This window comes from Taudactylus pleione, unplaced genomic scaffold, assembly GCF_031769625.1.
Source record: "Taudactylus pleione unplaced genomic scaffold, aTauple2 ptg000314l, whole genome shotgun sequence".
Classification (NCBI taxonomy): domain Eukaryota; kingdom Metazoa; phylum Chordata; class Amphibia; order Anura; family Myobatrachidae; genus Taudactylus; species Taudactylus pleione.
This window is the reverse complement of record NW_028284715.1, coordinates 6,058,055-6,074,893: the sequence shown is the minus strand read 5'-3', so window position 1 is coordinate 6,074,893 and position 16,839 is coordinate 6,058,055. Positions and strand designations below refer to the sequence as shown.

Below are 16,839 nucleotides of genomic sequence, written 5' to 3'. Positions count from 1 at the left end.
AAGTGCCTAACCCTAACCCTCCCTCCTGGTGCCTAACCCTAACCGTCAGGCTAAGTGCCTAACCCTAAAAAAAAAATAATAAAAATCATGTCTCTACCTTTTTTGTGTCGACCACTTACATGGCAATCTTTTGACCATGTTGATCATTTGTAGCCGTCGACCATTTGTCCCTGTCGACCTATTGACTGTCTAACATCTGGTGTCTATCTAGACATTGTCGACCTTTTTACTGTCTATCTATCCGGCACCCTACTTGCGCACTCTCATTTCCTGAGCATGCAGTGTGCAAATTCCCCTGACACACTCTCCAAGTCGGTGTATGTATCACTCTGAATCAGCTGTGTGTAAATATATATTTACACTAATATAATAAGAATGTTGTGTCTGTCTGTTTGGTCCAAGTTGGCGCTAAAACTACTGAACCGATTTCCATGAACACTGCATCATTTTGTAGCGGGAACTCCTAGAAATAACTTGCACATGGTTTCATCTCGATCCGTTAAGTCAAAGCTGAGCAATAACAAAAACAAAATGTATTGACATTATCAATGCAAGAGATAGATGTGGCACCCTGCGTGTGGCCGCTAAGGGGAGGGGGTGGGAGAGGTGCTCTGGGCCCGTTCACATGAATAGGATAGGTTACATAGCAGTCTGTGCACAGAGCACACGGTGACATTGGTGTGAGTGGTGGGTGAATAGGAGAGATTACATAGTAGTCTGTGCACAGGGCACACAGTGACATTGGTGTGAGTGGTGGGTGAATAGGAAAGGTTACATAGCAGTCTGTGCACAGGGCACACAGTGACATTGGTGTGAGAGGTGGGTTAATAGGATAGGTTACATAGCAGTCTGTGCACAGGGCACACAGTGACATTGGTGTGAGTGATGGGTGAATAGGATAGGTTACATAGCAGTCTGTGCACAGGGCACACAGTGACATTGGTGTGAGTGATGGGTGAATAGGATAGGTTACATAGCAGTCTGTGCACAGGGCACACAGTGACATTGGTGTGAGTGGTGGGTGAATAGGATAGGTTACATAGCAGTCTGTGCACAGGGCACACAGTGACATTGGTGTGAGAGGTGGGTGAATAGGATAGGTTACATAGCAGTCTGTGCACAGGGCACACAGTGACATTGGTGTGAGAGGTGGGTGAATAGGAGAGGTTACATAGCAGTCTGTGCACAGGGCACACAGTGACATTGGTGTGAGTGATGGGTGAATAGGAGAGGTTACATTGCAGTCTGTGCACAGGGCACACAGTGACATTGGTGTGAGTGTTGGGTGAATAGGATAGGTTACAATGCAGTCTGTGCACAGGGCACACAGTGACATTGGTGTGAGTGGTGGGTGAATAGGATAGGTTACAATGCAGTCTGTGCACAGGGCACACAGTGACATTGGTGTGAGTGATGGGTGAATAGGAGAGGTTACATAGCAGTCTGTGCACAGGGCACACAGTGACATTGGTGTGAGTGATGGGTGAATAGGAGAGGTTACATAGCAGCCTGTGCACAGGGCACAGTGACATTGGTGTGAGTGGTGGGCGAATAGGAGAGGTTACATAGCAGTCTGTGCACAGGGCACACAGTGACATTGGTGTGAGAGGTGGGTGAATAGGATAGGTTACATAGCAGTCTGTGCACAGGGCACACAGTGACATTGGTGTGAGTGGTGGGTGAATAGGAGAGGTTACATAGCAGCCTGTGCACAGGGCACACAGTGACATTGGTAAGAGTGGTGGGTGAATAGGAGAGGTTACATAGCAGTCTGTGCACAGGGCACACAGTGACATTGGTGTGAGTGGTGGGTGAATAGGAGAGGTTACATAGCAGTCTGTGCACAGGGCACACAGTGACATTGGTGTGAGAGGTGGGTGAAGGCGGTGCTGCCACCAGTCTGTATAGCGCTGCTGATCACGTGGGCCACTCCCGCGACAGGGTCCCTATGCAAAGCAATACAACTAGAACGCCTCATATAAAAATAATGTTGGCAGAAGCGATTTCATCGTGGGCGAAGCTGTGTGCCACAGCTAGTATAAAATACTGTTTATATATATTTACACTTAGATGCAGTATATTGTATACTGAATAATGTAAGCCTGCCTATTTATCCGGTATCATTGATAACAGTATACAATCGGGAAACCGGCTGCCTTAAAACCGACAGCCAGTTTCTCGACTGTCATATCCCAGCGAGGGTGAAATGCCAGACGTCTATATCTAAACGCCTGTCATTTCCCCGACGCTGGGAGACAGGCGCCCAGCATCCCGATCGAAGGGATGCCGGGCGCCTCGAGCGTACAGCCGCTGGGGGGGGGATTGTTAGGTTTAGGGGACCCGGGGGGGACTTAGGGTTAGGCACCCCCCGAGAGGGTTAGGGTTAGGCACCCCACAGGGGGACAGGTTTAGGCAGCGGGGAAGGGGGGGGTTAGGATTAGGCACTTGGGGGGGAGGTTAGGGTTAGGCACCCCTAAGGAGGTTAGGTTAGTTTATACTTACCTTAGCAACGATCGGGATTTCCAGCGCTGTCGGGCTTCCTCTGCTGGGAACTCTGCTTTTGTCGGCTAGGCGCTGCCAGGAATTGAACTGCCGGCCATGCGGCCGCCGGTTTTTCATACCGATTCCTTGATAACTAGTATCAGATACCTAGCAAACAGATTGCCAGATAAGACCGGTGCACATTTTGGACCTTGAATAACCGCGATATTAACCATTGAGCAGAACATGGCGCTTTTCATTCTCCTGCTCAGCAGAAGTTCCCAGCCACGTACACATTCATTCATTCACACCAATTAGAGGCTGTCCAAACTGCTTTAAGTACATGTATGAAGTGCAATCAGTACCCCCATGATAATTAAGAACTCACTGGGGCCATATGCAGGACAAGATCTGCAGACGCGCAGATCTTAAATCATAGATCAATTTCGACCGAATTGCCACAGTGACTAGGTCTGAATCAGTGTCACAGAATAGGAACCTTCCATGGGGAACATGATCCAGTTCATTTAGTATTTCATTACTTCTTATAAGGGTACAACAGGACCAAATGTTTATTAAATATGAAGTTGTAAAAGTCTTTGATTTAGAAGTGATCTTGAAGAGCGCTCGCTCTGGATCAGGGCGTTTTTTTTTTCCTTTGTTGCGGCCTCCTTTTGCGAGTGGTCAGGTGATGGTCGTGACCATTGGGGCTTGCGACGAGACCCTTGTGGTAGGGTCTCATCCATCGCAAGCCCCAGAGAGCTTCCTGCCCTAACAGAGCAGGAAGCTCTCCACTGACATCCGTTTGTGTAGCCACCCTCCCTCCCCGCCTACAAAACGGGGCGAGCTGTTGATCAACATCGACAGCCGTCCCCTTTGTAGTGAGTCCCGGAGCAAGAGAATTTCTCTCTCGCTCCGGGGCTTGCACATGCGCGTGGCGTGCATGCGCAGTACACCACCATCGACCTGCTTGCGAGCGCTATGCGCTCGTGACCGGGTCTGAATCAGGTCTTTAATCCTGAATAAGGCGCATCCTCAAGAAGAATCCACATAACTTTGTCAAACATCCAAACTAGTTATACTGTAAATATGGAAATATTTTGTTGGGCTCATTACGAAGGAGCCAAAAGCAATCAGTGTGTACACGGTCCTTAAAGATATCCTGAAATTAAGTCAATAGATGTGTTATTGAGTTATTGAGTTCTGGTCATCATCACAAAACCTATTTCCGTCTTGTGGTACAGAGTAATTCAATTTAGGTATTAGCCTTGTTTGTTCATCTTCCGTCATGCTGTATAAGATCCAGGTTTATCAGTGTGACATCAGCAGTAATGTTCTGTCTTCAAATACTAAATTGTAAAATAAAACTGACCTGGCAACAGATAACTGGCTTGGAACTTATAACACTCTTGTAATACAGTCTCTATATTATTCAAAGTGTATGGAAATACCAAGACAAAGACCAGAGAAGTTAACATTGTGATCTAACTGCAATATATATATATATATATATATATATATATATATATATATATATATATATATACAGTATATATATTTCTTAATCTATTTATTTTTTTCAGAAGTTGGGGGTAAGAAGTTGAAAAGCACGATACAGAGAAGTACGGAAACGGGACTGGCAGTAGAGATGAGAAATTGGATGACTAGACAAGCAAGTCGGGAGTCTAATGATGGAAGTATGAACAGTTACAGCTCGGAGGGAAAGTAAGTCCCTGGACCTTCTCACTCATATATGAGAGCTCGGCTGTAAGGGACTGTAAATGTCTAGTACAAGAATCGGTAGCCCTGATTCAGAGATGTAAACTAATGCCATCGACGCTGCCGTCGCAGACGCAGTGGAATATATTGAGACGCATACCTGCGGCTTTGCAAATCCAAACGTCTTCACAGCGCCGTAACTTCGAGTTATGGCACCTGGTGCCGGCCACACACCCCTCATCGCATGACTTCATGCCATGGGGGGGTGGGGCCACAAGCAACCGGAACAGAGGCATCCTCAGGATGCATTGGGGAGCTGTTATGACTGCAGTCTGCCGTTTAGCGCGTCCAGGCAGCACTGCATCTGCGATTCTGGCTGTACCACACCCAGATACAGGGACCGTGGATGGTCGGCCGTGCCCCCACAAAGATCGCTGCGCTCTGTGCGGCGTCACCCAGTCGTCCATAGCTAGTTATACAATCCTGCATCTGCATACAAAGATGCAACATTGGTTGCAGATCCTTCGATAATTGGACTTCTAAGCAGCCCTATGGTGGCACAGACTGGCCAGATGTACTGAAATGCCGGAGCCACTTTCTCTGCGTACAGGATAGCAGACGCAGGCTGTGGCCCGCCCTGAAAATGTCCACAACTCTCTGGTAGCTCCCACAATCAGTCCCTATCTGTCAATCACACTGCCAGTAAATAGTTGCTGTGAGCGATTACAATAATGTACCTTGACGCTGCACTGGCCGACTCAGACGCATGCGCAGATTAGCGATTATTGCTCAGCTGAGTAAACGTCGGTATAGCGTACGCTTCTGTATCAGGCCCTAAGTGTCACCAACCATTCTAGACAGAAACTGCTGCAAACCCAAGCCCGTCCCCCTCCGCCCTGTACTTCCGGCTATTGTGTTTTAGATAAAAGGGGTAGACACTATTGGGGACCATCGTTATTAAATGAATAGCTGGTAGAATTTAAAATTTTGTTTAAATCAAACCCAGAGCAGTGTAATAAATTAAATTTTTCTTACGTTATACACTGAAACAATATTTTTCATCTGCTCCACAGCCTAATATTTCCTGGGGTCCGGTTGGGGTCTGACAGCCAGTTCAGCGATTTCTTGGATGGACTCGGGCCTGCACAATTAGTTGGACGACAGACATTAGCAACTCCTTCCATGGGTACGTTATCAGTGTCCTGACAGAGTTCTACAACGTAAATGCCACATTTTGTTCCACCTACAGTACCCTTTCCATCATCCATCCTAGATATTATATGAAACGTCAAACCCAAATATGTATCCAGGTGCATTCAGAGTTAAAAATGCGAGGACACACGGTCTACTTTACTGAGCTAGAACTATTACAACCGGCACTAGCAATTTCGTGCAACTTACCTAACAATGGGAGCTCTACGTATTCAGAAAATTAGTTTCTGTACAGAATGAATTATTTGCCTATGTTTCACTAAACAATGTCATTAACACAAACTAATTAAATTTTCAGTATAAAGTATATGTGTCAGTAAAATGTTTAATTGTCATGAAAGCATTTGCACAGAATATTGACCACTGCACTTACTGTAAGTCTTTAGTGAAGCTGCTTTCAACCACGCCCATGCCTTGGTACCGGGGACTCCTCTACTGTGCTTGTGCAGAACTCCGGGAAAATGGCCGCCTTGCCATTTTCCCGGTGATTTACGCTGCTACTGCTGCAGGTCAAACACAGGACTCAGGAGTGGTATTAAACTTAGGTACAGGGTGTGCGGTGTGTTACTCCCTGGACCCAAGGGCCCATATGCACACCCATTATAGATACGGCAGTGCCTGATACTACACACACCGGGAGCTGCTACATAATAAACAGCTTATTCTGTGTGACACTGAGGAGCCAGGAGAACTCTGCTTTTCTCATTGCTTTCCATCAGATATGGAATAATAGTACATGGTTATATAATGTGGTTATTACCACAATCCTGCAAGTATCTTCAGTGAGATTTAAAGTACTTTGTCAGCCATGTTGTATTGTTTTTTATACTACACTTACCAGAGCCGCCGTAACTAGACTTTTTGGTGCCCTGTGCCAGAAAGAGCATTGGGCCTCCCCCCCCCCCCCCCCTCACATTTTTCAAATAGGGATATAGGGATATAAGATAGCGTACTCGTAAAAAGGGCCATGGCCTCATGGGGAAGGGCCAGGGAAGAGATAGGGGAGGCCAGGAGATGCTGGGGATAAAAGAAGAGGAAGCTCTCTTCCTCCCTAGTTACGGCCCTGACACTTACAGTACTGGAGAGTATTGGGTACCAGGAGCTAGTTGTTAGGTGCAGTGACACCGTAATGAAATGTTCACTGTGTGTTAGGTACATATAGGTTATTTTTGAAGGAAAGGATTCTTGTGGTGTAATACTAGTACATTTAATTTCCATGCCAATATAATATTTATTTAACTTTATTAATTAATAGTTGCATTAAGTAAACAAGTCTGCAGCGCCGTCCCCTGAGGCTGACAGCAACAAGATGAGCGCAGGATTTTATGTACAATCAGCAGAGTTTGTTAACGTGAAGTTTCCAATTGGACCTGTGTCCATTGATAGCTGGGTTCAGGTGGGGGTGGAGGGGTAACAATATGTGTAATATACATATATATACTGTTTATATATATATATATATATATATATATATATATATCTCCTTTATGTATAAATGACCAGCATAGTCCACGGTGCTGTACAGTAATCATTCCTTTCTCCTGCTTCTATCCCATAGGTGATATCCAGGTTGGAATGATGGACAAGAAAGGCCAATTGGAAGTAGAAGTTATACGAGCCCGTGGTCTTGTTGTAAAACCAGGGTCAAAGACACTGCCAGGTGAGACCTTTTCTTATTCACTAATGCAAACAAATCAGAATTCAGCATCCCTCTATTGTCCCGTCCTGTTCTATATTGCTTGAACTCTGCTTGCAGTCATCACTTCCATGATCATTCCTCCCCGGGGTGTGAGATTAGGGTGATATGAGACATGTACCCAGTGATGCAAATCAGTTGCAGAATCTGTGTTGCAGCTTCATATCACTGTCTCACTACTGAAATAATACAAGGCCCTCTCTTGGTTTGGTTGTGTTGAGGAATCTATAGTAGTATTTTGCAAGAGAATGTTTTGCGCCAGCCTAACAGACTGGAGGGATAATAGGCCCTTAGTTACAAGCTTTTTGAAACTGTAAACTGGGTGCAGCTGGTTATTGAGAGCGTCCTACTTATTCTGACAGAATTAAATGTCTCTTACACATCCAATAGTAAGAGAATGCCGTCTTTTCTCTTAGCCAACACCTGGCATTGCTTAGTATTAGAGCACATATACACAGATCATTTCCTTCCAGTCAGTGGTGATGCCTGATCTGCCGAACATTGAGATCAAGGATCGCTATGACCACAATGCACTAGTGAGTGTAACCACATTTGTAACTTGTGATATAGACTAAGCACAAGTTACATATAGTCTAATGAACACCGACACTGGTTTTCATGTCTATCACTATCACTAGGCTCTTAATTTATCTATATCTAGAAATCCTCAATTATCCAAGCCTTTAGGCCAGGGGTGGGCAATAAGCGTCCCCCCAGCTGTTGTAGAATTACACATCCCAGCATGCCCTGCCACAGTTTTGCTATATGGCCTTGCTTAAACTATTGCAGGGCATGCTGGGATGTGTAGTTCATCAACAGCTGGGGGGCCGGTTATTGCCCACTCCTGCTTTAGGCCAGTAACCTTAGGCTTTCCATCTTCTAAGATTCCCAGCCAGTCACTGGAGGACATCTACTAACATAAGTGCCATATGCTGTAACCCATTCACCAGTTACCTTTTATCAGTCTGTTGCAGTATTCAATAATATATCTGATTGGTTGCCATGGTATTGTAAAGTAAATGTATAGTAAATGACCAGTATAAATAGTTAGGCAAAACCATCTCAATTGCAGAGAGGTCTACAACAAATCCAGATAGTCCTACTGTGTCCTGAAGAAATATATTGCATCGATCGATAGATAGATAGATAGATAGATAGATAGATAGATAGATAGATAGATGCAATGCAATCCCAAAGTCAAGCATGAGTACCCTCTAATAGGCATGTTTTCAATACTGTGATGATACACTGGGTCCAGGTTAGTTCCAAGTAGTGAAAGGTAGAAGAACTCCTTGGAGTAAATTTACTAAACGGTGGTTTTGCCGAAGATTTTAAACCACTGGACGTCGCCACCAGTTTAAAGCACCAAGCCACTTAATTTACTATTCAGTGGTTTTGAAAATCTCCGTCTATATTCATAGGTTTATAAATGACCAAGCCACTGGTGATTTGGTCAAAAGCCCTGGAAAAAAACACCACAAAATCCCTGCATCTGTCCGACCAATCAGAAGTAGAGAAATAAAACACTTATATTGAGGCCAATCATTATGTATTGAATGAGGAGGCAAATAACATTGATAATATTATTTTATCAATGTGTTAGGGGGGGGGATTATTGTTTAATTTCATTAAGAGCGTATTATTATTCATTATATTAAGGGGAATATTAACTAAATGTTAATCGGTGTTAAAAAAAACAACTGTTTTTATGACGGGGCCAAATGTATTATTTTATTATGTGGGTACCATTTATAGGGCCATAAAATGATAAATGTTGTCCCTGTTATAAAATAATAAATGTTTTCCCCATCATAAAAAAAAAATCCTAACACTAATAAACTATTTGTTAATATTCTCCTTTAACATAATTAATAAATACTATCGCTCTCTTAATAAAATTAAATAATAATTCACCACCCCCAATAAATTAATAAAATAATATTTTCCCCATAAGAGAATTATTAATGTTATCTGCCTCCTTATCCAATACAGAATGACTGCCTTTATTATAAGTGTATTGGGATTCCTCAACTTATGGTTGACCAGATAACTCCAAAGGCATGCTCGACTAAATAACTCATTTTTTAGGTGGTTTTGTCAGTGGTTAAACTGCTGCTTGATAACTTTGATGGTTTCTATTCTATTCTTTACATGTAAAGAACTAGTGAGGCATCTTCTACGCTGGTGGTTTTACAGTGGTTTGGTTTGGTAAATCTGGGGTTTGCAAAACCGACACTTAATAAATTTACCCTTTAGTGCGGTGAAATTTTAGTTACTATATTTATATCTCTTGTCAATAGGAATAGCCATAGTATTTGATCTATTTTTTATTTAATTACAATTACATCATTTTTACTCTTGAGAGAAACACATTTACAAAGATTAAGTCAGTTAAAAATAATTATATGTACTTATAGAGGAAATTGCTACTGACGAACAGGGCTACATTTCTAAATTTTATTGATCCAGAATTAAACATTAAATTACGAACACAAACTGACAGCTATAAAACAACCTAATGAATATCCGTCGGCGGTCTGCATACATGTTACAGCGCTCTGTAATTGATTGGTTTAGTTCTTTGTTGCCAATATAATTGTCCCATTTATCCTCAAAGCTTTGTCATGTTTAGAACAGATTAGGCTAATGACTCAATATCATATCATTTATTTTGTACCACCAACTGGAAATTGGAAATTATGATAATGTAATTATTTAAATTGTTATCCTGCATCGTCCTTGTATATACAATCTGTTACATTGTTTCTTCATATGAAGACACTCATTTATATACGCCGTGTCCAGCAGACGGATCTGCAGTTCGTGCCTGTCATAACTCAATGTTCTACTTTTCTCCTCCCTGTAGCACCGTATGTAAAAGTGTATCTCTTAGAAAATGGGGTCTGCATAGCCAAAAAGAAAACAAAGGTAGCAAGAAAAACGCTGGAGCCTTTATACCAGCAGCTGTTATCCTTTGAAGAATCACCGCAAGGAAAAGTCTTACAGGTAAAGTGGTTTTCATGAGTGAAATATAATAGAAAAAGTTGGCTTAGTAAACGTAAACGAAATATTAGAGGTGGAACTACCATGGGTGCCCCTCCGAAGCCCAACAATCCGCAGCATTTCCAGACGCACCCTGCCCGTCTTTGTTGCACGGTGGGCAGCACGGGAGGCTATCATTATGGGCCCCTGCCTGAGTGTTACTATGGGTAAGCCAATGCACTATTCCACACCTGCAGAACATATTTGTTCAAGTATAACAATTAAGTGAATTGTTATGTTCACTTTTATTTTGTTTGCGATTTAATGTTTCCTATCGTCCGTTTATGTGCTTAAGAGGAGATTCCTTTGAAGCGCACATGAGGCTGATGGGCTAATGTAATATCGTTGCGAATGCAGCCTTCATTGATTTTATTATAGGTCTCCCCTCATTCAGAAGATCTTTCCAAATAAGCGTGTATTGAAAAAGAATGAGAGGATGGCATTTGCAGAAAAGTACATTGCTGGAACTACAGTAGCTATGCTGGCAGAGGTAAAAGATAAACGATTCTTAAGCCGGGCATACATTATGCAATTTCCACCCCGATCCGCTGATTACCAGCGGATCGTGCCGATAATTGCATAATGTATGACCACGACTGATCAGTGATGATTGAAAAATTCATCTTCCAATAGTAGTCTCTTTGGAATTGTGGCACTCCCAGGATACCAAGCGTGGTGCTGATGTTACAAGGATGTTTTTTTTGTCAAGCACATAGGAAAAGAAATTGGAATCTTCTAGGTTTATCATATCAATCAGTCAAGAGCAGACTTGAATTTACAAAGTGTATTGAAACTGAAGCTATGCATAACAATATGACATAACCAATAGCTTGGGATGCCTGCTAGGGAAGAAAATCCTGGACGTTTCTGGGCCCCAAAATTACCCGTGATTATAATCATTTAATCGCAGGTATTACGGGATTCAAAACACACTGTGGATTGGGACAGGGCAGTGGGTTCTCGGTTCCTGGCGCATTATCCAGTACTCTCAGGCTCTCCCAGCTGCCCGTAGAATAGATGGAGTGTTGATGTCAGTCAGGTTTAGGCTGCAGGGGGGGGGGTAAAGGTTTAGGTTTAGGCTGCAGGGAGTGAGAGTTAGGTTTAGGGGTAGGGTTAGGGTACTTACCAACTGGGGTCGATATTTTAACCTAGTCGAGATGCCGGTGTTGAGATTCTCAGTGCTGGAATCCTGAGCGCCAGCATCCCGTACCCAACCCTGAATAACGGGGATCACTTACTCATTTTGGAGTTCTTACTTAAGGTATGTATATACTAATTATTATCATGTTGCACAAAAAAATTAAGGAAACCTATTGAGTGTTAATGGAGGAACCAAATAAATGTTTTAAAGAAACATATTTCTATGCACATAGTAGCAATCAAAATGATCTTAGAGTTTGCGTTATAATTGACTGGTGAACCTAATTCTATTTCATCTCTTGTTTTATTTCATCAGATAATTGTGTGGGGAGATTATGGACGTATGGATCATAAGTCTTTTATGGGTGTGGCACAGATACTTTTAGATGAACTGGACCTGTCCAACATGGTGATTGGATGGTTTAAACTTTTCCCCCCTTCCTCTCTAGTAGACCCAACATTAGCTCCTCTAACCAGAAGAGCATCCCAGTCATCTCTTGAAAGTTCCACAGGACATTCTTATGCTCGGTCATAGCCCCTGTGAAAAACTGTTGACTCTGCAACAACCAGCGTTTCAAAAACAAACAAACAAAACAATATGACAACAAAACAAAATATGACAGGTCGCGCACCCTGGTAAACACTGCATGCTTAATTTTGTGTCTTCTGAGCCTGTTTCTAGGGATACCAAGCGATCCTGCATTCTCAGTGGAAGTCGCACACATTGTGCGCTATAGAAGGTTCTCAGGTGAAGAAGTGGAGCTAACCAACGGGTTTGGAGACCAGTGAAGCTCAGTTCTAGCTGAATCTGAAGCCATGGATTACTGACAATAAAAAAAAAAGAAATATTTCATGCAACAAAAGTCATCGTCAATGGCATATCACGTTGTTGCAATGTTTTCTTTTTTGTATTTGCCCCTAAGGACTGGGAACCCCCCCCCCCAAGAAAGAGCTCTTTGTAAGCGGGTCAGTAAAGCATGAGACAGTCGCAGAAGATGGCATCAAAGAAAAACACCAGTGTTATAAAGGACGATTATTGTGAAAGATCACATAGGCCCATAGTCCTAAAAAATAAGTTGGCTTAGCGTAAAACATAAAAGGAATCCAATCTTTGATTATTTCTCTGGGGAAGAATTTTCTGTGGTTATTCGGTACTTAAGAAACTAAAACAATTTTTTTTTAATTATTTTATTTTGCATGGACACGGATCTAAGTGAATACAAAAATTATTTTCTTTAGGCTGCAACTTACAAAAAAAAAAATTTAGCAAAAAAGATACAGCCATTTTCAACAATTTATATTCTTTTTAAGAAAACAAATTTCAATAGTGCATGGTTTTAAAAAGGGGAGAGAATGCAACCGGCGTGAAACAAAGACAAACCACGTTCATCATTCTTAAAAACCAATCATGGTCTGTGTTTTTGCAGACACGTATAAAAAAAAACAACGAATGAAAAAAAATTATTTCTAGCAAATATTTAAAATTCTCTTTATGTGACAAGAAATAAATGTAACATATACAATTTATTTAAATGTAAAAGGTACAAACCTTGTAAAGTTTAACATTATGTGCAAATTGTACATGTCTATTATCTCTTCTCTCACTAGTCCCTATTTTTGCATTGTGTCTTTCAATCCCACATATCTCCCGGACCTCTTTTCTGAATCCATTCTTTCAGGTTTGTTGGCGGCACACATATTTACCCCCCGTGTGCCGTGACTGCTCCTCCTCCCCCAATTTTTTGGAAAAGTGTTGCAGACTTTTTTCCCTGCATTCTTGAATTCTTAAATAAAATACATTGTTTGACCTGGCAAGTTCAGGAGAGGCTAGCCTCCTGGTGCCCATTGCATAGCAACCTTTCTTTATTTCAAGCATGTTGAAAAGTATTTTGCAACATGGCTTCAGAATACCTACGGTAAATCAGCATGTCTTTGATATAGAAGATATTTGAACTTTTTTGCAATATCTTGTACAGTGCATGGTAACTATTTTTTTCACCATCAAAATTGAGTCTTAATGGAAAAAAAATTACTTTATGTGGCCATTTTCAGACCTCTTAAATTCTTTCTCAGCACCCAGCAATGTTATCTTGAGGGTTAAACTGAAATTCCTATCATGGGGGGCGTTATAGTATCCACTATTTTTAAAGAATGAACGACCTTTTTGCACTTTGTCAGAGATCTTTATCATACCAGGTGAAGTTTTTAATTGCTCTTTAATTTTTCAGCACTGCAAAGGTCAAACTTTTCAAGAGCTTTGTTACAGTGGACAGTTCGCCCAGTGTCTTGGTTGGCACAGCCTAAACACGTGTCTGACTGATGGCACTCTCCTTTAAATGAACTGTAATGTTTAAGCGAAAATAGTGAGATCAGTCTCTGAGCTTTTTTTTAATTATTTGTTTCTTAAATAATAATAATAATTTACCCACAGGGCTCTGGCTGCCATATTTGTGGTCCCACAACTTTGTGGAGCACAACTGTTGAGCCCAGTGGGACATCTCTGCTCATTCTCTTTCAGTCCCCGTAAGGTACAAACCAAAAATATGTGTTTGGGTGTGTTGAAGGTATTGCATCTTGAAATTCAAAGTATATATATTTCACTAGTTCATACAAGTGGAATATGACATTGCCTTTTTTGTCTTATTTTCTGGATTCCCAAAATCAGTTTTGGGTAGCCTGTAGCTCTCCAGCTGTCACGGAACTATAAGATCCAGCATGCCCAGCATGGCGTGTCGTAACTTGTAGTTTTGCAATAGTTAGGGAGTCATAGTTTTCCTACCACTTCCCAAAATTAAATAAATATGCTGTTTATATGCAAATACACTTACATGTGAGTTTGCATTTCAAATGTGTATAGGAATATTTATATATGTGTTTATGCATATGATTGTGTGTATATGAATATACACATCTGTGAGCACACATATAGACAGAATTGACAATATTATTTAAATGTGATTGCTCATGGAAAAATATTTTGAATACACTTTATTCTTTAGTATAATTTAATACACACCAATGCAAATTGGCAAGAAAAGTAAGGAAAATAAAACATTTCCCTGATCATAATTGCCTTTTTTTTTATTTATATAATTGTTTTTCCATGCAGTAGATAGATTACCAAATATTATATTAATTATGAAGTTGATAACACTGTTTATCAAAGTAATTTTAAATGGTTGTGAACCAGCAAAATGATAATTTAAACAAAAAATAAAATAAAAAAAGATTATAGATATATATAATATATATATATTATATATATAAAAAAATAAAGTACCATCTACAGTATCATCATGTCATAAATAATAAAACAATTTCTGGTATTGAAAATGCAGTGTAATATGTTATTTTCTGAAAATAAAAATCCCAAGATGCATTTTTTTCTTTCTAATTTTTATAGGGAGAACAAGACCGTATATAAGATTTGTACATAAGTATCATTATGCAGTATTTATTTTAAAAGAAATAAAATTGATGTATTTTTTTTTTATTTCACATGTCTGCAGCTGTGCCCATGGTGTAGTCATGTTATTCGCACTATCCCAGTGACTACTGCAGTCTTGTACATAGTACGTTTTAAAAGCAAGAGGAATTTACAGTTGGGTAATATGGCAGATTAGCCTTGCAATGAGCACCAACTAATGTAAAGCATATTAATTAAGGTGGTGGTATTTAACACTTTAAATAAAACATTTTCTTTACAAATTTGGATCATGATGTTTTATTTGTGCAGCAATTGTTTTCATGTCCTATGGAAAAATATATGAAAAAAAAGCGGTTTAAAGATGAATTTCATGTACTGTAAGTGAAAGTTCTGACAAAAAGTTCTGACAAAAATATGCAGGCAAAAAGAGGCAGCCACTATGTTTAACACAAAATTACCAGGTCTCGAATTTCAGGGGGATCTCCCGGACTCTCAAAGGCTAGGACCAGTCTCTGACAATCATGAGGGAATGGGTTTGATGGCAGTGGGGCAGGGCTATGATGATGCAGTCACGGCACTCCATGCCGCCCTGGACTGTACAAAAGTTGAACTGTACTGTTGTGTAGGACAGCACACAAAGGAGGCTTAGAAGGCATATAATGTAATTCATATATCACTTTGCATCAACCAGTTTTTCGAACTTTCAAACTTTGTCATGTGTCTCTGAACAAATATATTCTTAGTAAAGTCCTTCTTGTATTACTGTACCAACTGCACAAACCTGCCTCTAAGGGGGTCTATTTATCAAATAATGTTTGTCGGTGTTTTCAGGGGAATGGGTACGGGATGCCAGCGGTCAGAATCCCGATGCCGGCATCCCGACAGGGTTAGAATACCGACACTTTGTTGGTCGATATCCTAACCATCCCCCTCTCCCTACCCTAACCCTCCCTCCCTGGTGCCTGATCCTAACCCCCCCTAGAGCCTAAACCTAACCTCCCCACACCCTAAACCTAATCCTCCCCCCTTAGTGCCTTACCCTCCACCTACTGTAGTGTCTAACCCTTCCCCCCAACCCGCTTCTTACTTTGGGATTCCGGCGGCGGGAATGCTGGTGCCGGGATTCTGACCGCCGGAATCCCCGCTGTTGGCATTTTTACTGCTTCCCGTTTTCAGGTGGTGACCCGAATGTAACATGTAAATATATTTCCTACAGCAGAAGCAGCCCCTATAAGTTACTGTGCGAGGCTCCTAGGCTGTCGGATTTACCCAGCATTGCCCCCTGCAGCTAATGGTGTGGAGGATGTTGTCATAACATACAGTATAAAACAGATTAGGCCCCTTGTACCAGTTGAGCATCCCTTAATAGCCACAGTCTCCCCATCTTCTAATGACGACTAAAAATATCTTCAAGGATGAATCCACATATTTTTGCCTATATTTAAAATGAATAAAAATAAACAACAATAGTGTAGTAAATCTGTACATAACATCCTAATGTATACGCTAAACGACAGTGACTCCAATATAAAGAAAATAAAAAAAAAATGTTCTATAGTGTAACAGTATTAAAATAAAATAAATCAACTTAAAAATTTGCATAAAGCACCTCTGTACCAAAAATGATAGAATCAACGCTTATTTTTCAGAGGGAGATTTTTCATAACCCCCCCCCCCCCCTTCTCCCATAGATCCTGTGATTCTCTGGAGGAACAGAGAGGTTGGAGCGACATCATAGTGCCCTAATTAACAAAAAAGAGAAAAAAAAAAAAACATGTTGAGCACTAGACTATGGAGGAAATGTATCAAGTAGAGTAATCAGTGGAGAAGTGGTGAAGGTTGGCCATAGCAACTAATCTACCAATAATTTTATAGAATGTACTTGCTAAATGGTACTGATTTGTTACTATGGGCAACTTCACAACTTCTTCACTCTTTATACTGCTTGATATATCTTCCCTTAAGTCTATTGCAAACTTTTTGTTTCTTTATTTACACAACTCCTCCAGCTCATTACTAAACTCAACCTACAGAGTGACCCAGGCCATTCGGGAGGACTCACCTCTGTCAGGATCTAATGGCTTCTGCCAAGTATAAAGAACCTGGTCACTGGATGGTCAAT

General features: G+C 41.1%; 1 protein-coding gene across 16 annotated transcripts in view; it reads left to right on the top strand.

The window, feature by feature from the left end:
* The window catches only part of RIMS2 (regulating synaptic membrane exocytosis 2), an 801,312-nt gene extending 786,310 nt beyond the window's left edge, over positions 1-15,002 (top strand). For 14 of the 16 annotated variants that reach the window (XM_088442657.1, XM_088442652.1, XM_088442648.1 and 11 more), the window contains 5 exons: positions 4,065-4,206; positions 5,274-5,386; positions 6,971-7,072; positions 9,975-10,114; positions 11,607-15,002. In XM_088442657.1, coding sequence (XP_088298783.1) covers positions 4,065-4,206; positions 5,274-5,386; positions 6,971-7,072; positions 9,975-10,114; positions 11,607-11,825 — 716 coding nt within the window. In that variant the 3' untranslated portion in view covers positions 11,826-15,002. The remainder of the gene's footprint in view (positions 1-4,064; positions 4,207-5,273; positions 5,387-6,970; positions 7,073-9,974; positions 10,115-11,606) is intronic. The other 2 variants (XM_088442643.1, XM_088442656.1) reach the window with 1 other exon arrangement.
* The last annotated feature ends 1,837 nt before the right edge of the window (positions 15,003-16,839 follow it).